Here is a 23,388-nt window from a genome sequence, read left to right on the forward strand (position 1 = left end):
ACTTACTTCATCTGTTTCACAATAGTGCTCTTCCCGGACTCACCAGCTCCTGGAAATAGGAACGATAATGAAAGCTTCAGTTTTGTAAATCATTTCCCAGAAATCACAGCCTCACCGCTATTTACAGGAAAGCACTGCTTCTCTTCATGAACTAATGAAACATTTGTAATTATCACACCATCTGTTCTGCAATATTAATAACAATAAGTTAATGTTTATAAAAGATCATTTCAGACCGATTCCAGCTACGCATGCATATGAAGAAGCTAGCACATCCACATTTTGGAGCCACGTTTCGGAGCCACGCAGGACACCTTTATCAAGGCACACGTTGCTCTAGGCAACAATCTGTCTGCCGCTTCAGGGTAAACCTAAAAGGTTAAGCTCTCCTCTTGCTCCTCCTCCTACTCTGACTGCATGCTGCAATACAAACATGCTGCCCCTGTACAGTGGCGTAGCTAAGAAACCATGAGCCCCAGTGCAAGTTTAGCATTGGGGCCCCCCAATCATGCTTCAGATAACAATTGATACAACACACCTAAACCAATCAAGGACAACCACAGTGTCAGAGGTGCAAGAAGGGGATGGGAAACAGTTTGTTCATGATTACTACTATTCCAACCAACTATAGAAGTGAATATTATCAGCACAGGACCAACAAAGAGCTAATACTGTGTTTGAGGGGTGGGCCCCTTCGGGCCCCTCAAGCCCAAGAGCCCTGATGCGGTCACTACCTCTGCACCCCCTATTGCTACGCCACTGCCCCTGTAAACCTTGCGCCTGATGCAAATGTTTCACCTTGCGGTGGTGTGATCAGTGGTGTGATCAGTGCATTCATAGTCTGAGTGTCTACTGCCATTTTAATGTTGTTACAGTTATTTTTCTGTATCCTTTAAAGAGAATCTGTACTCTAATATTCTTACAATAAAAAGCATACCATTCTATTCCTTATTTTCTCCTGTGCCCCTCTGTGCTGTTGCTGCCACTCCCTGCTGCAATCCTGGTTTGTAATGAACAGTTTTAGGCAGTGTTTACAAACAAAAGACTGGCTTCTAACCAGAGTATCATAGGCTGAGAACTAGCTTACTGTGTGACTCATGCAGAGCTTGGAGGGGGTGTGTTAAGCTTCTGCCAATGACAAGCAGTGCTGCACATTCCACACATTTCAGCCTCAGCCCGACAGACACGACAGAGGAAAAGAGATAAGATTTATTACAGAGACCGTGCAATTAGGAAAGGCTGCAGTAAGACAGGCCACATTAGAACAGGTATAGGAACTTATAGGATAGAAGAACTAAGGCTTAAAATTTTGTTACAGAGTCTCTTTAATAAAGTTATAATATTTTAACGTATACATTGTCTCTGAGTGTTGCGTTGAGCATACACCTCCCTTCACCTTCTCCTAATATTTTTGCCTACAATTTTCTGTATTTTTAAGGAGTAAATCATATTTAATTTTAGGAGGAACTGAACTGAATATGACGTAATGAATCAAATTATTTTTTTTTTGTACAATATTCATTTCAGTGTTTGTCCATTGTAAAATCTTTCCTCACCCTGATTTACATTCTGAAATTTATCACAGATGGCGACAGCTTTATTGCTTAAGTTTTAGCATCCCCAGCAACAGTAGGTGTATGGCAGTGAGGCTTTCCTGATCAGTGATGCTGCACATTGTTCAAGGATATCATGGGTATATTTGTACCAAAGTTCAGTAAGATTGCTGGGCACAGAGAGTGCATGGCAATTTTATCATTATTTAAGCTGGGAAGGCAGCGAGCGTTAGGCAATTAGCACAACACACATTACCTAGATAACATGAGTCTTGCTAGAATAACACACTTTATGGTACTTGTGTAGCCTGCCTTACTCTAAAGTGGTTACGCTAATTGCGCAATACCTTGACAACGTAAGTAACGTAAAAATTGCCATGCACTCTGGATATAGCAAATTTTAGGGGACTTTTGTAGTTTACCAGTATGTGTACAATGACTGTAGGTTTAATTATGTATGTGGCTATTCCTACAACATCTCCAATCAACCACAGCATTAAGACCACTGACAGGTGTAGTGAGTAACATTGGTCATCTAGATACAATGGCACCTGACAAGGGGTCTGAAATATTAAGAAACAAATGAACAGTCAGTTCTTAAAGATTATGTGTTGGAAGCTGGAAAAACATGCAAGCTAATAGATCCGAGTGACTTTAACAGGGGTCAGATTGGGATGGCTAGAACATTTCCAGAATGGTGAGTCATCTGGGATGTAGCACCAACTAAAAGTGGTCCAAGGAAAAATCTGTTACCAGTGGTATTGAAGCTGCGGTCGCCACCGTGATCGGCCCTGTGCTCTTGTAGGGCCAGTTGCTCTCCTGAAGAGTGCAGCAGCAGTTGGGAAGATTAAAGGGAGCACACAAACACTCACCCCTTACAGGTTCCAGGTGCTGGAGGTCCCGTCTATGACCCTCCCTATAGCTACCACATTTGCAGGGAGTTGGGTACATCTAGATAGTAGGGGATGGGGCCCTGGTCCAAATTTCACATCAGGCTTCAAGGTCTGTAGCTACGCCACTGGATGTGACTTGGCAACAGGGTCATGGCTGTCCAAGGTGCTCTGCAATGTGTGAGGAGTGAAGGGTAGCCTGTCTGGTCAGAGCCTGTAGGACAGCTACTATGGCGCACATTTCTGAAACACGTAATGCTGGCCCTGAGGGAGGGAGGTTTCAGAACTCATCTCAAGTACCCCTTGATGCATAAATATTTATTAGGTGTACTCCATAATTTTGAATAAATGCTTTGCAAACATTCATTGACACATTTTATTAACTATTACTACTTGTTGAGATGTATTATACAGTAAATGATTTGATTTTTTTTTTGTCTCAACATTTACTATAATATATTGACTATGGCATGCTCAAGTTCCCCCTGAGGCCTACTTAAGTACCTGTGTTGAGAACCTAGGACCTATAGCTTCCTGCATATGGTATTGCACAGCCATAGATCAGCCAGAATGCCTATGATGATCCCTGTCCACCACTGAAAAGTCCTACAATGGCCATGAAAGCATCATAACTGGGCCATAGAGCAACAAAAGAAGCATGTACTTTTCTAATGAATCACGTTGTTACTGGCAGCTTGCAGCTCGCAGTACTAGATCTGCTGCTGATGACTTGGTGCCAGATGCTACAGGAAACTGTCACAGGTTCTAGTGGAGTCTATGCCTTTAAGGCCATGCCTTAAACCTTTAGGGGAAAAATGCCCAATTTGGATATTTACCTTGGGAGGGGGAAGCCTCCGGATCCTAAAGAGGCCTACACCGTCTTCCTCCACTGGACCATTCCAGCGGTGTCCCACAGGAAAAACCATTGACAAGCGACTGAAGATGGCTTGCACATGCGCAGTAACACAGGCCCGCTAAGACTTTGGTGGAAAAAGCTGAGCCCGATCGGGTCTGTGCTTCAGCGCATGCGCAAGTTACGTGCGTCCACACAGTAGCACAGAACCGATCGGGCAATGGCTTTTTCCAACAAAGCCCAAGTGGGTTTGTGCTACTGCACAGGCAAAATGCGGCCGCACTTTGGGGGTCTCAACGCTGCAACAGCCTGGCAGCGGAGGATGGGGAAACCTCTGGAGGTACCCCTCCTGAGGCAAGTATCTAAACGTGTGCATAGCAAACTTAGCGGGTTAGCTTTAAGTGACAAATCTGTTTGGCGGCAAAAAGGGGCAGATATATGGCAGGTGGTTTCAATGCTTTGGCCAATCAGTCTAAATCCTAGTACACACACCATGCAATTTACCATCAGATAGACATGTTGAATCGATTATTTCCGACAGGTCCGATCTGATTTAAGATTGTTTTTCTGATAGATTTTGTATAGAAGTGATCGGAAAATCGTTCAGAAAAACGATCGGAAATCAGATCGGACCTGACAGAAATAATCAATTAAACCTGTCTATCTGAAGGGAAATTCCATGGTGTGTTCCAGGCATTAGTCAAGCTATAGAAACATATTTAGCTTAACAGATGCTGGACTATAATAGTTAATAAGTTTATATATCACATCCTGCCCTGAACAGATGGTAACTGGATCATTGCTTAATCATTTTAAATGGAGGAGGTTTATATGCACCTAATCTTGTTAAGTGAAATTCCACCTAAATTGAGAAAAAGTAATCTCTTCTGTTCAGGTCTGCAAATTGCTAGAATTACTGGCATACATTATTCCAATGTGCTTACCCCATACATGGTAATTTAAATTCTCTCATCTACTCCACACTGATTATAACAGACTGAGACTGTCGCAGTGGCCATCCAGTCATTGTGTTTGTGCAGTTGTAGAAAACAGGTAACAATTATTACCTCTCTCAGGGGAAAGTAACTGTGCTGTCTGTAATGACAAGTAGTGCAACACAGAGTAGAGATTCCAGATTAGAAAAGTAATGCTGCTTGGGTTTTCGGTCAGTTGTGGAGATTTAAAGCTTGAAACTAAAAGTGATAGGTAATATTTAGGGCATTTAACACTGTAAAATGCACAGTGCACAGGAAGAATGCTTTTTGATTTTTGCTGTGACTGCAAAGTCCTATTGAACGGGGCTGCATGGCATCACAACAAAAATGCAGCATGTTGTGTGTTTGCTGATTGCAGAGACCTCCGATCTCACTAGTGGTAATGCTGCATCACAGTCTACATGACTACGCCAGTGTCCTTGCGATCAGCGAACAGCATGGGCTTTGCTAATGGGATGGTAATACATGCATTGTAAATATGGCCTTAAAGGACAACTGAAGTGAGATGGATATGGAGACTGCCATATTTATTTTCCTTTTAAACAATACCAGTTACCTGACAGCCCTGCTGATCTATTTGACTGCAGTAGTGTCTAAATGACATCAGAAACAAGCATGCAGCTAATTAGATCTGACAATAATGCCAGAAACATCTGATCTGCTTATTTAGGGACTAAAGCTAAAAGTATCAGAGAATCAGCAGGACAGCCAGGCAACTGGTATTGCTTAAAAGTAAATATATATGGCAGCCTCCATATCCCTCTCGCTTCAGTTGTCCTTTAATCATGTTAAATGGCACCTAAGATGACACTTAGGCCCCTTACCCTGGGGACATGAGAAGTGCATAGACTGTCTGATGCACTGATCCATGCGTTCTGACTCACTGCAGAATCGTAACACATGGTTGCCGCTAATACACAAACACATTGTGATTTTCATTCATTGCACTTCCTTTCCCGATGCGAGAAAGTGGGGGTTGGGGAAGGGCTGAAGGGGCCTAAATATACAAAACTACATTTGCCATTAGTGTGTGTGGTATAAAATCCTTATACTTACCTTTCCTCTGGTTTGGATGAGCTCCCCTCTGTTGTGCCGCTCTGCCCTCTGTTTGTGGATCTGACTGGAAACAGTCACATGGAGGATGAAAGAGCAGCGCATGCTTTGTCCCCATGTGGCAATGCAAAATTACAGGGATCATAGCTGAGTGTAATGATCCGCTCAGCTGGCTGCACAGGCAGCCAGCTGTTTGACCATTCCTTATGTCTGAGAGATGCAGGTCTCTGGAAAAGAGACCTGGCTTCATCTTGCAACTTTCAGAGTTGCTTTGCTGAGAGATTTGCATACATGCAAATTGCTCAGCTGTCTCATTTGAGGGCTGGCGTATAAAAGCCTGCTGCTGACCAGAAGGCTTCGCTGGTAATAACGGTTTGTAAACACACTCCTGGAGTGTCAGCCTGCTCTGTTGGATTGTTAGCTAACTTAGAGTAATTCTGGGGGCTGTATTAGACACCCCTCTAGTTCAGTCAGGTTGTATATTTGTATTGCCTGTTCTGTCTGTCTGTTGGGTGCTAACCAGAGCAGCGGTGGCTACTGGTAGCTCCTTCTGTTTCTATACTTGGATCACACTCGCTCTGGCGGAAAGAGCAGTGGATCTTGCTAAGCTCTGTTGCTTTACTTGGATCGCACTTGCTCTGGCGGAAAGAGCAGTGGATCCTGCTAGCTCTGTTGCTTTGCTTGGATCGCACTTGCTCTGGCGGAAAGAGCAGTGGATCCTGCTAGCTCTGTTGCTTTACTTGGATCACACTCGCTCTGGCGGAAAGAGCAGTGGATCCTGCTAACTCTTTTTCCCTATTTAGATCGCACTCGCTCTGGCGGAAGAGCGGTGGATCGTATCTCTCACTTATTCCTGTTTTCGTGTATCTGTCTTGTCTGATACGAACGCTTGCTGGAGGCTCGGTGAGGTAACCGTTGAGCAAACGCTCGCGTCCTCTGTTTCGTGTTTGTCTGTCGGTGGTTAGTTAGGCGTGCTTGTCTCTGTTGTGCTTAACATGTGGAGATCACGCTGTAAACGCATTCGCTGTTGCGAATGAGTGCGGTGTTCGCGTTTAGTTAGCATTTGTTATTTTCCTTCTCTTCTCATTGTATGATTTGCTGTGCCTTTGCTACTCTCGTGCCCTGTCTTGCTTTAGCCTTGTGTCACCTCTGGCAATCGCCTCTCTCGCGATTGCGTTCCTACTTCGTATCTGCTGTTGTGTGTGCACCGTCGCGGGTTGGCGACTAGATTGGTGCACACACATACATTCTGTCCCTGTGCTCATTCTCAATCGCTTCTCCTGCGATTGCGTTCTCACTTGGTTTCCTCTGTTGTATGTCCACCGTCGCAGGTTGGCGACTAGATTGGTGGACATACATACAATCCTCCTCTGTGCTTATTCAGTCTTGTGTCACTGTTAGCAATCGCCATCCCTTGCGATTGCCTTCTCACCTGATTTTCATGGTTGTGGGTTCATCGTCGCTGGGTGGCGACTAGATTGGTGGACACACATACACTCTGTCACTTTACTCTCTCTCTTTAAGGGCTATCTTTCCCTGCGTTCTTCCCTTCGTACAATTCCTGTCTGGCGTCGGTGGCAGGGCAGAGGATCTGTTCCTCTGCACTCCACAGCTCCATCTGCCGACAGGAATTTCCCTCTACAGGTGTGTTGCACCTTTTGCGGGGTACCTCAAATTATACGCTTGTGGAGGATTTCCGCTGTGTCAGCGCACATCCTGTGCGCTGACCACGGAGAGAATTCCACAATCGTTACACTGAACAGAGCATGCAACGCTCCTTCTTTGAATCAGGGGCAGAGCAATGACGGAAGAGTGGGGCCCATCCAAACTGGAGGCCAGAGGTAAGTATGAGGACTCCATACTACACAGTAGTGTGTAGTTTTATAGGTTTAGTGCCAGTTTTGGTACCTGTTAAGCTGAAAAAAGATTTCTGCAACACTTATAAACATTTCTAACAAATTGTTAGCAAGAGTGCAATCTCACTTGAAGTTGAATTTTAAAAATACTCATCACATTATCAACTTTGTTTTTTGTTTTTTTAATGACTCCTGTTATATTAACCAGATTTAAAAAAAGAAACTCTCCAACAGGTAAGTTCACAGTGTCACTTTTTGGGTTGGCTTATTAGGTTTGGAAGACATTAGTGACCCAGAAAAGTTGAACTTTGAGTTTGTGATAAGGTGATCACAGTTTACAGACCTCTTCTGGGTCACATCTGAACACAGTAATGATTGGTTAGCGGTTAGTGAATTATAGGATGATTTAGGAGTAGTGAGATAGCCGCCCGCCCCTCTAAATGATATAGCAAAAATAGGTAAACAAAAAAACAGCATGAGGGTTTAGAGGCCCGTATAACAAGTACCAGTAAGTGTTATAAAATATAGCTTTTAATTACAATTTCCAATAAGACAGGTACAATAAACACAATGAAAGTCCACAAGTCACGTGATGTAGGTAAGAAACTGCTTAATCCTACCAACATCACGTGACTCATGGACTTTTATTGTGTTTATTGTACCTGTCTTGTTGTAAACTGTAATTAAAAGTTATGTTTTATAAAACTTACATGTAATATGGGCCTTCAAACCCTCGTGTTGTTTTTTGTTTTACCTTCTTAGGTTAGTGAATTAGAGTCAGGAATCCCCATTATTTGTATATATGACCCAGGCAAGGGGTCCAAACTTTGCCACCATTTTTGAAACAATTTGAGATTGCTTGTATTCTCCATAGGTCTCCAGCCATGGACAATGTTAGAGGAGGCCACATGCAATATGTAATTGGCATAGTCAGTGCATCCAGCTGGGATTATACTAGTGACCTTGTATGAGGAATAAGCTCTCCTACTAAGGATAGAGCAAGTTTAATAAGATAGAAGGGTTATATCTGGATCAGCAGCATTGTCTCCATCACCCTCATCTAGAGACCACTAGCAGATCTGACAGTTATACCACTTGGGGCAGGTGATGTGCTGCTTTACAATATGGCATATGCATAGTTTGGTAAAGTTGCTGTGCACAAGGGATGCATAGTTATTCCACTTTATTCTACAGTTACTTCCGCATGAAGTGCGACTCATATTTTCCAGGTAACACAAGTGTTTTTAGAGTATCACATGCTTTGCATGTAGCATATTGCACGTTACCCAAGTAAAGCTGTTACCTAGGTAACGTGAGTTGCGCTAAAGCATGGCAATTTTACTAAACTTTTGTACATACGCCCCAGTGTTCAATCCAAAGAAAACTATTATTCCAGTTTTGGGTGGACAGTGAGACTTATTTGCATGGCCGGATTTCAGGCAAGGCCACAAAGGCCATGGCCTAGGGAACCAGGAAAGTAAGGGGGCGGCCTGTGGGCAGAAGGGTGGCAGTAGCAGTTAGCCTGCTGAACATTCATCCTGCTAAACAGAGTCTGCACATAGAGGACAGCTGGATCTGGCACTTTGGGGATGAAGGGGCAGTGGACGGGCACTTACAGTGATCTCTGAGCTGCCTGTCATTCACTGAATGTGCCTCTTGCCAAGGAGTGTACAATCTATTCCCTGCCATCATGTCACTAACTGTCCTCAGAGGAGCTTATAGTGTAATCCCTGCCATCACGTCACTAACTGTCCTCAGAGGATTTTATAATGGAATCCCTGCAATCACTTTAGTAACTGTCCTCAGAGGAGCTTACAATTGAATCCCTTTTGTGTTGGGGGGGGGGGGGGGGTTAGGACACTGTCGGTCCAGGGGCAGCTGGTGATAGTGGGCCTTGGGCAGTAAAAAGTATAAATCCGACCCTGCTTATTTGGGGAGTTTTCCCTGCAGTGGGCTTTGTCTCCCTTCCCCTTCCACAATGGTGAGATTTACCTGCAGTATGTTGGGCCTCCTACTTAGAAATCATTTTGCCCACAGGTAAGGTAAACATTGATGTGCCCCCCCAACCCTCTCTCCTCCCATCCATGTGGCCACTCCCCATGCCAATACCAAGCTTAACAATCATGTCCCCAGGGCCGGCGCTACCATTAAGGCAAAGGAGGCAGCTGCCCCAGGGCCCCAGAGCTTGTAGGGGGCCCCAGTGGCTACAAGAGGAAAAAAAAAATTTCAAAATCGGCCTTATAGTTTTTGAGAAAATCGATTTTAAAGTTTCAAAGGAAAAAAAAACACATTTAAAAACCTGCCGACTTTAATGGTTAATAGCAAATCCACCTTAAATGCTAGAAACCCTAAATTTGCAGGATATGTTAAGGAGATCATCAGGAATAAGAGGAAAAAACAATTTTTCAAAAAGACCTTATAGTTTTTGAGAAAATCGATTTTAAAGTTTCGAAGGAAAAAAAGTATACTTTTAAATGCGGTAAATGTCACTTTTAGTAGCAAACCTAACGGTAGTGTAATTTTACATGCATCAAACGAAAGCGCAATAAATTTCCTGACGGGGTTTCCAGGGGGTCTATACGCAGCAGCAGCGCTTTGGCCAGGGATCGCTATACAGCCGCAATATGGCTGTATGAAGATCCCTGGCATGTTTTCCTATTTTCCCAATTTTTTTTTTTTTTTTTATGTTTAGAGTGTGGGAATTTAAAAAAAAAATTGTGGGGTCCCCCCTCCTGAAACTTTTTCACCCCTTGTCCCCCATGCAGGCTGGAATAGCCAGAATGTGGAGCTCCGACCGATTGGGGCTTCACACCCTGACTATACCAGCTGCAAAAAAGGTCTCTTAATGCCGATTTTTGTTCTGGGGTATATGTTGGGGGGGCCCCCCAGGTTTATTTTGCCCTGGGGCCCCATTGTTGCTTAAACCGGCCCTGCATGTCCCCACCCTTCCTTTCCATCTACTACTCATTACAAATACAGCTGCTGTGCTACCCCTCCCGAAAACTGCAGCCACTATGTTGACACACCAACACCACCCTTTACAAGTACACTCTTTATGTCATCCCCTCCCTCTATTCCTATTAAAGCCACTATGCTGTCTCCCTCCCATTCCAGAGCAGAAGTCACCTAATCAAACACCCTTCCCCCATAATTAGTGCCAATATGTCATTCTCCCGTTGCAGTGTAGCCACTATGTCACGCAGCCCCCCCCCCCATTACTAGTTCAGCCACACTCTCTCCCATGACAGCATGGCCACTATATCACTCCACTCATTACTAATGCAGTCACCAAGCAATGTGTCCATAACTATTTGCCACTGAGGTCCCTTCCCCAACCATTATGAGGATAACTGTGCAACCTCTTGTCATACTTCTCTCCACCTCCCCCACCAAATGCAGTGTGTATACAATGAGCCTTCTTCCTGCCCCCCCCCCCCCCCCCCCCCCCCATTGCAGAGTAAGGTGAGCTATGGAGAAGTGTAGAGTTTGATGGCTCCTTCCCTATGGTAATGGTGAGATTGGTGTCCTACCTGCACACATCTGCCAGAGGAGAAGTACAGACATACTGTACATCTGTAACCATTGTCCTATATTTCCAATATACTCAGTACTAGGGGGAATAGGGGCCACAGTGTTTATAGTGGGAAGGTAGGGGAGGTTTGAGGATGCACTTTTTATGGGAAAGGGGGAGGAGGCTGCAGCTATTGTTTTGGTGGAGGGGTGTTATTGCGGCTGCATATAATATAGGGCAGAGGTGCCCACACTTTTTTCGGCTCGTTAGCTCATTAAAATTAGCAAGTCAAAATAATCTACCCATGTACAATTTTAGGAGCACACTTGTATATACAGAATGGAAAATGTAGTGGGGTCGGGATCTACCATGAAGTCCTTTGCGATCTACCAGTAGATCGCGATCTACCTAATGGGCACCCCTGATATAGGGGATTGGTGAATGCTGGTGGCTCTTGTTATAGGGGAGGGGTGTTATGGTAGCTGCAGATTTTATGGGCGATGGGTGATTGCTGGCGGCTCTTGTTATGGAGGAGGGGTGCTATGGCGGCTGCAGATTTTATGGGGGATGGGTGATTGCTGACAGCTCTTGTTATGGGGGAGGGGTGCAATGGCGGCTGCAGATTTTATGGGGATGGGAGAATGCTGGCGGCTCTTGTTATGGGGGAGGGGTGCTATGGCGGCTGCAGATTTTATGGGGGATGGGTGGATGCTGATTTGTAGTTTTAACCCCGCACATAATACAGCACATAATGGCGAGTTAACACAAGCGTCCCACTACCTTTGGCGACGCTTCCTGACATTTGTCGTTTTTACCCCTGCAGGGGGCCAGGGAAGCATGGCGCTTACCGATCCTGAAAACTACATGTACTGTAGCTACCAGGAATAAACGAGATGACCAGAAAAATCTGGACAGAGCACAGCGTTTACGCAAAGGGCAGTTCCATCGTTTAACTCTGCGCAGAAGTCTGTGTGATCTGGCCCTTAAGGAGTTAGATTACTAGTAAACTCCTGATTGTGGATAGGCAGACAGTTCACCTGTGCAAATATGTTGCACTTTGGATTTTTTTATCCCTTTAAAGTGGATCTAAACCCTCTGCTCTAAAAGATACACAACAGCATAATAACCTTTATAGAAAAACATTTCTTTGTTACAGCTATTACAAATCCTGCAATAAATCTGCAGTGTGTCTACTTCATGCTTTCATAAAAGCAGACATAGGGTTAACATCCTGTGTTTACAAATTACCTCCTCTGCTGAGGCAGTTGGATGACGCAGCCGAGAGATCAAATGAGAGTTGTGATTAGTCACAGATTAGTAGGAATTAAACAGGCTAAACTCTCTACATACATACAGGGTGCATTTCTCTATGTTTTCCTTCTGTCCTGTGCAAGAGCACAGGTCCACTTTTATGACTTACTTCAGCTTTAGGAACAGAAGACACTGGAGGGGCCTCAGAGACGTGATTATGACTTCTACGCTTACATCAGCAGTTAGGGGTGTGGCCTCAGCAATGGCACATTTATGCAGATAAGGGGTGTGGCCTTAGCAGTGCCATATTTATACAGACAGATTTATACATTATATAAATCTATGGAGGAAAGATGAGTGTTTGATTTGTATGCATGTATTTGCAGAGACCTCAGTTGCCTGGCATTCCAGACCTGTCATCATGCCTCTGCTTCTCTACATGCATACAAATCCCTCTCATCACCCTCTTCTGTCATTCCAGCTACTAAATGGCATTAACATTAATACAGATTACCGGCCCCAAGGTGCCATTTCTGCTGCGCTTCAATGGCAGAGACACGTCTGGCCCTAATCTGTTTGTAAACCAGCTCGGGATTATCGGTCTAACCCAAATCTCACGGAGAGCGGGAGGGAGCGCCGCCAATATACGGCCCGGCAGAGGGAAGAGAGTGCAGTCCTGTCCTGGGAATTATCCTCCTATTCCTTCTCTTGTGCTAGCTGCCTGTGATTCTTACTAGATGTGCAGAGGGCGGATGTAGACGTTCAACAAGGGGGTGCTTGGTTTTTCCATTCCTAAATAGTCCCACAAAAGACCACTGAATAAAAATCACCTGCAAAATATTTATTATTTCCTATCCACGTTGAGTAGGTGACAAGGACTTGCTTGCTGTGCTAGAGTCCTGTGTCTAATCCCAGCCAGGGCACTATCCACATGGAGTTTGTATGTTCTAACCATGTCTTTGTGGGTTTGCTGCAGGCATGCAAGTTTCCGCCAACATTCTAAAAACATGCTAGAAAGTTAATAAGCTTCCTACTGAATAGATCATAGCTTATGGTTGGGACTTTAGGTTGTGAGCCAGGGGTGTAACTACAGGGGAGCAGCTCCAGCGACCGCAGGAGAGCCCTTAGCTATATGGGGGCCACAACTACTACGTCACTCCTTCTGATAAGGGTGTTCATACTTCAGATCAGGTGTTTCTGTGGCTACACTTGTTTTGGGTGTGAAAATGATGATGTCCACACTTGTTTTTTGACCCATACAAGATGGGCCATCTGGCTTTGAGGGTCACCAGGGGTAGGCAAGGGAAAGGGTGTGAACATTGGGGGACCTCATGGTTTGTAGTTACGCCCCTGTTGTGAGCTGAGCTTCTTAGAAGGACATTTAGGCCTCTTTCACATGGAAGGCTGAATGAAGGAAATAAAGACATTAGTATCCATATCCATTTCAACTCAGGTCCCCTTTAAGTTTGTCTTCAAAAATGTGTAGTTCAGCCTGATTCTGACCCAGTTTCATGCATCTGAATGATAGTAACGGAAATGGCAATGGCCGTGATAGTCAGTAGATAGGTTAGCTTACTACAGCAACAAATGGATTTGTACTCTTATATGAGCAGATGGGAATTCACCCCACCGTCAGCTGCACCCATGGACCTTGCGGGTCACTACAATGAGGTCAGCATGAGCAATGGGGTGTCCTCTGTCCCCTGCATGCACATCTGAATATGGCAGCATGTTATGTAGATGGGTCTTCTGCTGCCCTATAATAGTATTGTGTGTCAACCGATAACACGTGTGGTTACAACCGCATTAGATCGCAGCTAGAAGGCGCTCATTGGTCGGCCGTGGGAAAAAAAGTCATAGATTACCTTTGCCCAGCTGTGATGTCCTTCTGTCTGCTCAGCGTGTTGATGTTGGCAATAACTCACGTTCTCCACAGCTGTGCACACACTTGGCATGTTTAGTGTGGAAGAAATGACTTAAGGTGTGACTCTTCTGTTATGAATTCATTGAATTCATCTAAGGTCCCCATAATGTTTTGGGAAATGCCGTTTTGTCCGAAAAGGATGAGGGAACATCAGCTAGGTATGAAGAAAGAATGTTTTCACTAATGTAGGCTTCTTTACTATTAAATCAGATGTTGTGGAATGCTCTAGTCTATAGTATGAAGGAGAATTGGCCAAATCAATAACGGAAAAGAAAAATATTTTTTGATCACTTAAGAATGTTATGGAAATAGGTAGAAATAGGAATAGGAAATAGGAGTCCTGTTTATCCAGAAGTCAACCAACCAGCATCCAACCAGCACAAATCGCCTGCAGTACTCACAGTGGTGAAGGCCAACTTCTTAGGCTATTTGTGGGCTCTGCTGTGCTTAAAGACTGGGTTCCCCAAGGTTAAGATACATTCAAAAACTGTATTTTAACATTGAATACAGAGTTCATGGTACGTCTATAGAGTGGGGTATAGTACTGTATTAGATACAGTACTGCTTATTTTGAACCTTTAGTCTCAAGCAACCAGAAAGCACACTTATCCGGCATCAGCCGATTCCATAGTGTTGGATAACGGAGACTCTACTGTATTGTGGTCCAGATGTCGGACCAGGCTTGTTTTCAGGAGGGAACTGCCCACCAAAAAACTAAAACTGACCCCAGCTCTTCTGTGGGAAATGGCCTCTGATAAGAGTTAATCGGACAGATGGAGTTTTCCTAGAGAAGTACACAATTATGTAGCAGCTTTCAAACAAGAGCATATTCTCCCCAAGATTATCTCCAGTAACATATTCCCCCATCACCAGCCAGAGCCTCCTCCATTATGTCTGGCTTGGAAATAATCCCCAATAATGAGACCTCTTACCCAGTAGGAGCAGTTTGACTGTCCGGGCATCTTTCTCAGCATCCTCCTTCAGCTTCTTCTCCAGCTCTCTGGAGTGCTTCTCCTCTGCACTGGCTCCAGCTCCCATCTTCCCGTATCCCAAGGAGGGGGTAAAACTTAGCAGGGGGCTTTCCTCCTGACTGCGGAGAAGATGGGCAATGGTCCTGATGGGGTGGGGACGGGAGTCGCAGCAGCGAACTGCCTGTCTGACCACCGCTAGAACTGCCGGAGGAATGAGATGTGGCCCCCTGCCCTTCTTCCAAATCTCATCTTCTCTAATTCCCACAAGGATTGTACAGCCACAGGTGGTCACATGACCCTGTGCGGCCTATGGCAGCCAAGGACAGGTGAGGGGCCCGAGCAGGTGTGGGTGTTGCTGAGCTCAGCTGAAGTGTCTAACCCGGACGGATCGGTATCCTGATCCGGAGAAGAGGTTTATCTTAAATCTCTGTACTCGCTGAGTCCAGAAAGACTTACACTGAGCCATCTGTATCCTGCCATCAGCAGGGCCTCTAACAATACTCCCAGGACACAATTTATCTCCAGGATGGGGAATATCTCTCTGACTCTCTTAACTAGCTGGACCATTCTGACACGGTCTGCTGACTTACAGGGGCCTATGTATAAAGGAGTGACCATTTGCTAACAGGTCTCCACCTCTTGCTTCTCCATGCTAAAAAATCACATCGCTACTTTTATAGCATCATGGTTATAAAAAGGTGATCAGATTCTTTACTAAACTCATCAGTCCTCTCAGTAATTACCCTACGGCTGGATTCAACACTGCACGTATTATAATGAATGTGAACAGCAATGGAAACTGGACATAGACTTCAATACAAAACCTGCATGCAGCCAGTGAGTTACTCGTAGAATAACACAATCCGTTACAACGCAGCACAGTGAACAGCCCCATAGAATTGTTTAAACAGTGAGTTGAGATGCAGAATTATTCTGCAATGCACTGTGCCCTAAAGGTCTGTTTCACCAGGTGCAAATTTTGCATTTTTTTCATCGCACAAATTTGCACGGCAATTAATTGCAATGGGCCTCTTGCCATTAGAGGTGAAAATCTCATCTGGAAAAAAAATGACAACCATTTTTTAGATGCCAAAAGTAGGAAAATCACATGCAATGCAATTTTTGTGTTTTTTCTACATACGTGATCCATAATAACAGTAGGACATCCTTCTTTGTAAAAAATGGCACCAAAGAAACTGTTTGCAAATCCACATTTAGGCCTGGTTCACACTTGCGTTGAAGTGGTAAACGGATCCATGGAAACGGATCTGATCACCGGTCAATCGAAACCGCTTTCACTCCGTTGCTGCTCCGTTTCCATTCCGCTGCTTCTGTTCCATTTCCCCAGACCCCACCCCCTAAGTGTATTTTTCTATTTAGAACAGTCCTTTCTTCACTAGTGTGAATAAACGTTCTGTTTTCTCATTGCCCCCAATATAGCGCTTCAGCTTCCATTTCCGTTCTGCTGGGCTCAGCGGTCGGGAAAAATAGCTGTAGCTGGAAACTAGTGGTTTGTTCAGCGGATTGTGTGGAATGGATCCTTCTGAACGGAGGAATGTGTAAGGTTAACATTGGATTGGTTCCCATCCGTTACGATCCGTTCCCTTCCGATCTGGAAACGGACCTTTTATTACTCTAATGTGAACCGGGCCTTAAAGATCGCATATATGCGTTTGCAAAATCACATCCGAAAATTCACATTTGATTTGCATGCTTCTTGTGGAAACGTAGCCTAAAATAGCGATCCAAGGCTCATTTGACTTCAATAATGCGCTGAACAAAACGCCCATTCTGTCTAGCGCTTTGGAACGGATCATCACTTTTAGTGTTGAGATCAGTTAGGAGTGTATTTTTGTATGAAATTAGAAATGTGGGTAGGACAGGAGCAGAGATAGATTTAAAGGACACATCCAAGCTTTAGCTGGCAGGCCCGACCTCGCCAGGTCGGGTTCCGGGTTGGCCTCTTCTGCGCTCCACCGCGCAGGTCGGCCTCTTTTGCGCTCCACCGTTCTGGTCACTTGGTCTCCCCGACATCATCTGGACGCTGCGACTGCGCAGTAGCGTCCAGATGACATCGGCCGGACCATGTGACCCGTGCGGTGGAGCGCAGAAGAAGCCGACCTGGAACCCGACCTGGCCAGTGCACAGGACGGCTGCCCCGGACTGGAGGAAGCCCTAGTGTTGGGCGAACAGTGTTCGCCACTGTTCGGGTTCTGCAGAACATCACCCTGTTCGGGTGATGTTCGAGTTCGGCCGAACACCTGGTGGTGTTCGGCCAAACTGTTCGGGGTTCGCCGAACTGCTGAATGCATGGCCGAACAGGGCCCCTGTTCGGCCGAACAGGGCCCTGTTCGGCCGAATACTGCCCCCCATGGGGTCGCAGGCATAAGGGGGGAGCATGCCCCGATCGCGGGGGGGGTCGGAAATTCCCCCCACCCCCTCCGCTAGCGCTCCCCCCTCTGCCCGCTTCCCCATACAAAAAGTTTAAAGCAAGTTCAATAGTACCTGGTGGCACTGGCTGGCAGTGGAGTGAGGAGGAGGAGGAGTCCGAGTAGCAGAGTGACGTTGAGGCCGGGCAGCGGGCGGTTCAGCGCTAGTACCCTTGTGGTACTTCCGCCCTTTCTCTGACCTCACGTCCTCGTATGCGTCATCACGCAGAGGACGTGAGGTCAGAGAAAGGGCGGAAGTACCACAAGGGTACTAGCGCTGAACCGCCCGCTGCCCGGCCTCAACGTCACTCTGCTACTCGGACTCCTCCTCCTCCTCACTCCACTGCCAGCCAGTGCCACCAGCCCAGGTACTATTGAACTTGCTTTAAACTTTTTTTATGGGGAAGCGGGCGGAGGGGGGAGCGCTAGCGGAGGGGGTGGGGGGAATTTCCGACCCCCCCCCGCGACCGGGGCATGCTCCCCCCCTATGCCTGCGACCCCATAGGGCCCCCAAAATGGGCATGTTCGGGGGTCCCATTGACTCCCATTGAGTTCGGCGTTCGGGCCGAACATGCCGAACATCTGGCCCATGTTCGGCCTGTTCGGCCCGAACCCGAACATCCAGGTGTTCGCCCAACACTAGGAAGCCCCAGGTAAGTGGATCTTTATTTTTAAAAAAAACCTTGGATAACTTTAAAGTGACCAGAACTCTTGAACAGAAGGAAAACATGGAGAAATGCACCCAGTATGTATTTAGAGCAGCCTTTCTCATCCTTTTTAACCTGGAGGAACCCTGCAAATATTTTTTGGATTTCAAGGAACCCCTGCATGTATTCTGCAGGAGGCATGGTCTTTAAAAGTAGGTCTGGCTGTTTATTTCACTACCATCTATTACAGTGTCCCTCATTATGCTGTCTCCTTATTCTGGTGCTTTTTATTGATGTGCTCATTATTATTTTGACCCCCAAGTCAGTGCTTTTTTACAGTACGCCTTATTATAATGTGCTCTATCATACTTCCCCCACAATGAAGGAAAATGCCAAGAAACCCCTGCAGAGTACTCAGGAAACCCTGGTAGAGAAAGCCTGATTTAGAGAGTTTAGCCGTCTAATTCCCCCTCATCTGTGACTCATCACAATTTGATCTCTCCTCTTTGTCAGTTGGCTGCCTCGGGAGAGCAGCTAATTTGTAAATACAGGATGTTAACCCTATGTCTGCTTACAGGAAAGCAGGAAGTAGACACACTGCAGATTTATTGCAGGATTTGTATCAGCTGTAACAAAGAAATGTTTTTTCTGTAAAGGTTATTATGCTGTTCCTTAACTGTTAGAGCAGAGAGGAAGTTCTGGGTCCAGGCCCGCTTTAAGGTCTCTTTCACAGTTCGACGTTAAAGTCGCACGTTAGAAAATGTTTTAACGTGGACTAATGCACAGCAATACTAAGTCTGTGCAACATTCACAGTGCACACGTTGTGTTGTGTGTAACGTGTTGCAATATTTAGAGAGTGCTGCATGCTGTGCGTTTAGCAATACATTTGCTGCATTATGCATACCTCCCAACATTCTAAAATTAGAAATAGGGACACAGGCCACACCCCTAGCCACACCCCCAACACACACCCTAACCACACCCCCAAGTCACGCCTACCATAACGTTTTTTGAAGATTTTTTTTTTTAATATTGATGCCCTTATATTTTTTAATAAATATATCCCTTATATACCCTGCCCGTGGGTGCGGCAAACTGTAATGTAGTTATACCAGCTAGTGTAGTTACGTAAAAAAAATATGAAGTAAATGCACATGACAGACAGCGTTTCCCCAGTAAATGCATGTAATGAGAGACAGCGTTTCCCCACTAAATGCACATAAGAGACAGCGTTTCACCAGTAAATGCAGGTAATGACAGACAGCCTTTCACCAGTAAATGCACGTAATGAGAGACAGCTTTTCATCAGTAAATGCACATAATAAGAGACAGCTTTTCACCAGTACATGCACATAAGAGACAGTTTTTCACCAGTAAATGCACATAATAAGAGACAGCTTTTCACCAGTAAATGCACATAATAAGAGACCGCTTTTCACCAGTAAATGCACATAATAAGAGACAGCTTTTCACCAGTAAATGCACATAATAGGAGACAGCTTTTGTAGCCAGCGGTATATGTGCCCAGTATATGTAGGCAGGGGTATATGTCCCCAGTATATGTAGCCAGGGGTATATGTGGCCAGTATATATAGCCAGCGGTATATGTGCCCAGTATATGTAGGCAGGGGTATATGTCCCCAGTATATGTAGGCAGGGGTATATGTCCCCAGTATATGTAGGCAGGTGTATATTTCCCCAGTATATGTAGCCAGGGGTATATGTGCACAGTATATGTAGCCAGGGGTATGTGTGCCCAGTATATGTAGCCAGAGGAATATGTCCCCAGTATATGTAGGCAGGGGTATATGTGGCCAGTAAATGTAGGCAGGGGTATATGTCCCCAGTATATGTAGTCAGGGGTATATGCGCCCAGTATATGTAGCCAGGGGTATATGTCCCAGTATATGTAGGCAGGTGTATATGTCCCAGTATATGTAGACAGGGGTATATGTGCCCAGTATATGTAGCCAGGTATATAGCTGTCCCCAGTATATGTAGGCAGGTGTATATGTCCCCAGTATATATAGCCAGCGATATATGTGCCCAGTATATGTAGGCAGGGGTATATGTCCCCAGTATATATAGCCAGCGGTATATGTGCCCAGTATATGTAGGCAGGGGTATATGTCCCCAGTATATGTAGCCAGGGGTATATGTGGCCAGTATAAAATGCCAGCGGTATATGTGCCCAGTATATGTAGGCAGGGGTATATGTCCCCAGTATATGTAGGCAGGTGTATATGTCCCCAGTATATGTAGCCAGGGGTATATGTGGCCAGTATATATAGCCAGCGGTATATGTGCACAGTATATGTAGCCAGGGGTATGTGTGCCCAGTATATGTAGCTAGAGGTATATGTCCCCAGTATATGTAGGCAGGGGTATATGTGCCCAGTATATGTAGCCAGGGGTATATGTGGCCAGTATAAATTGCCAGCGGTATATGTGCCCAGTATATGTAGGCAGGGGTATATGTCCCCAGTATATGTAGGCAGGTGTATATGTCCCCAGTATATGTAGCCAGGGGTATATGTGGCCAGTATATATAGCCAGCGGTATATGTGCCCAGTATATGTAGGCAGGGGTATATGTGCCCAGTATATGTAGCCAGGGGTATATGTGCCCAGTATATGTAGGCAGGGGTATGTGTGCCCAGTATATGTAGCCAGGGGTATATGTGCACAGTATATGTAGCCAGGGGTATGTGTGCCCAGTATATGTAGCCAGAGGAATATGTCCCCAGTATATGTAGGCAGGGGTATATGTGGCCAGTAAATGTAGGCAGGGGTATATGTCCCCAGTATATGTAGTCAGGGGTATATGCGCCCAGTATATGTAGCCAGGGGTATATGTCCCAGTATATGTAGGCAGGTGTATATGTCCCAGTATATGTAGACAGGGGTATATGTGCCCAGTATATGTAGCCAGGTATATAGCTGTCCCCAGTATATGTAGGCAGGTGTATATGTCCCCAGTATATATAGCCAGCGATATATGAGCCCAGTATATGTAGGCAGGGGTATATGTCCCCAGTATATATAGCCAGCGGTATATGTGCCCAGTATATGTAGGCAGGGGTATATGTCCCCAGTATATGTAGCCAGGGGTATGTGTGCTCAGTATATGTAGCTAGAGGTATATGTCCCCAGTATATGTAGTCAGGGGTATATGTACCCAGCATATGTAGCCAGGGGTATATGTGGCCAGTATAAATTGCCAGCGGTATATGTGCCCAGTATATGTAGGCAGGGGTATATGTCCCCAGTATATGTAGGCAGGTGTATATGTCCACAGTATATGTAGCCAGGGGTATATGTGGCCAGTATATATAGCCAGCGGTATATGTGCCCAGTATATGTAGGCAGGGGTATATGTGCCCAGTATATGTAGCCAGGGGTATATGTGCCCAGTATATATAGGCAGGGGTATGTGTTCCCAGTATATGTAGCCAGAGGTATATGTCCCCAGTATATGTAGGCAGGGGTAAATGTGCCCAGTATATGTAGCCAGGGGTATATGTGCCCAGTATATGTAGCCAGGGGTATATGTGCCCAGTATATGTAGCCAGGGTGTATATGTGCCCAGTATATGTAGGCAGGGGTATATGTGCCCAGTACATGTAGCCAGGGGTATATGTGCCCAGTATATGTAGCCAGGGGTATGTGTGCCCAGTATATGTAGCTAGAGGTATATGTCCCCAGTATATGTAGGCAGGGGTATATGTGCCCAGTATATGTAGGCAGGGGTATATGTCCCCAGTATATGTAGTCAGGGGTATATGTGCCCAGCATATGTAGCCAGGGGTATATGTCTCAGTATATGTAGGCAGGTGTATATGTCCCAGTATATGTAGTCAGGGGTATATGTGCCCAGTATATGTAGTCAGGTGTATAGCTGTCCCCAGTATATGTAGGCAGGTGTATATGTCCCCAGTATATATAGCCAGCGGTATATGTGGCCAGTATATGTAGGCAGGGGTATATGTCCCCAGTATATATAGCCAGCGGTATATGTGCCCAGTATATGTAGGCAGGGGTATATGTCCCCAGTATAGGTAGCCAGGGGTATATGTGGCCAGTATATATAGCCAGCTGTATATATGCCCAGTATATGTAGGCAGGTGTATATGTCCCCAGTATATGTAGCCAGGGGTATATGTGGCCAGTATATATAGCCAGCGGTATATGTGCCCAGTATATGTAGGCAGGGGTATATGTCCCCAGTATATATAGCCAGCGGTATATGTGCCCAGTATATGTAGGCAGGGGTATATGTCCCCAGTATATATCGCCAGCTGTATATGTGCCCAGTATATGTAGGCAGGGGTACTGTATATGTCCCCAGTATATGTAGGCAGGGGTATATGTGCTCAGTATATGTAGGCAGGGGTATATGTCCCCAGTATATGTTGGCAGGGGTATATGTGCCCAGTACATGTAGCCAGAGGTATATGTGCCCAGTATATGTAGCCAGGGGTATATGTGCCCAGTATATGTATCCAGAGCCCAGAGGTATATGTCCCCAGTATATGTAGCCAGGGGTATATGTCCCCAGTATATATAGCCAGTGGTATATATGCCCAGTAGTATATATAGGCAGGGGTATATGTGCCCTGAATAGGTAGCCAGGTTCCCCCCCCCCCCAGGAGGAGAGAGCGAAGGAAGGAGAGTGGTTGGCACAGCAGTGGAGAAGGGGGGCCATCTCCCCCCCTTCCCTCACCTTAGGGTGCTCTCCCTTCTTCCCTCTCTCCTCGGAAACTAAGTGCGGTGGCTGGCAGAGGGGCGGAACTTACCTGCATGACTCCATCTGGTCTGGTCTCGTCGCAGGCGAGGCCGCGCGGGATGATTTGCCACTACTCTGGTCTGATCCAGACCAGAGAAGCAGCTGCGGCACCAGAACTTCCGGCGCTTGGAGCGACACGGAAGGTAAGTCCCGCCCGCTGCCAGCCGCCACACTAGTTTCGGAGGAGAGAGCGAGGGAGGGAGAGCACCCTAAGGTGAGGGAAGGGGGGGTGGCCCCCTTCTCCGCCGCTGCCAACCGCTCTCCCTCCACTGCGCTGCTCTCCTCCTGCTACAGGCAGCTGTCAACACTGACAGCCGCCCGGGACCTGGGGGGCTCATACCGGGAGAGCCCCCCAAAATCAGGAGAATCCCGACGAAAACGGGACGGTTGGGGACTATGGCATTATGTGTGTTGCACAAGCTCAGTAATGTTTCTTTTTTTTTTTTTATGTAACGCATGCACCGTTTTTGTTCCATCAGTATGCGACGAAAACGGCTCACAAAGAGACACATAACGCAGTGCAAAATAACGTCCAATTTCATAACCTACATGCGCTGCGTTAGGGGCACGTTGTACGACTTTAATGTCGCATCAAACGAAACGTCCCACTGTGAAAGAGGCTTTAAAGCCCTGCTGGAAAGGAAATACAAAAAGATGATCTATGAACGA

General features: G+C 45.9%; 1 protein-coding gene across 1 annotated transcript in view; it reads right to left on the reverse strand.

Annotated features, from left to right (window-relative positions):
- Positions 1–15,118, reverse strand: part of LOC137532454 (guanine nucleotide-binding protein G(t) subunit alpha) — a 29,400-nt gene extending 14,282 nt beyond the window's left edge. The window contains exons 1-2 of the mRNA XM_068252945.1: positions 14,819–15,118; positions 7–49 (exon numbers count right to left, since the gene is read on the reverse strand). Coding sequence (XP_068109046.1) covers positions 7–49; positions 14,819–14,924 — 149 coding nt within the window. The 5' untranslated portion in view covers positions 14,925–15,118. The remainder of the gene's footprint in view (positions 1–6; positions 50–14,818) is intronic.
- Positions 15,119–23,388: the final 8,270 nt, after the last annotated feature.

The sequence above is a fragment of the Hyperolius riggenbachi genome, chromosome 9 (assembly GCF_040937935.1).
Source record: "Hyperolius riggenbachi isolate aHypRig1 chromosome 9, aHypRig1.pri, whole genome shotgun sequence".
Taxonomy (NCBI): Eukaryota; Metazoa; Chordata; class Amphibia; order Anura; family Hyperoliidae; genus Hyperolius; species Hyperolius riggenbachi.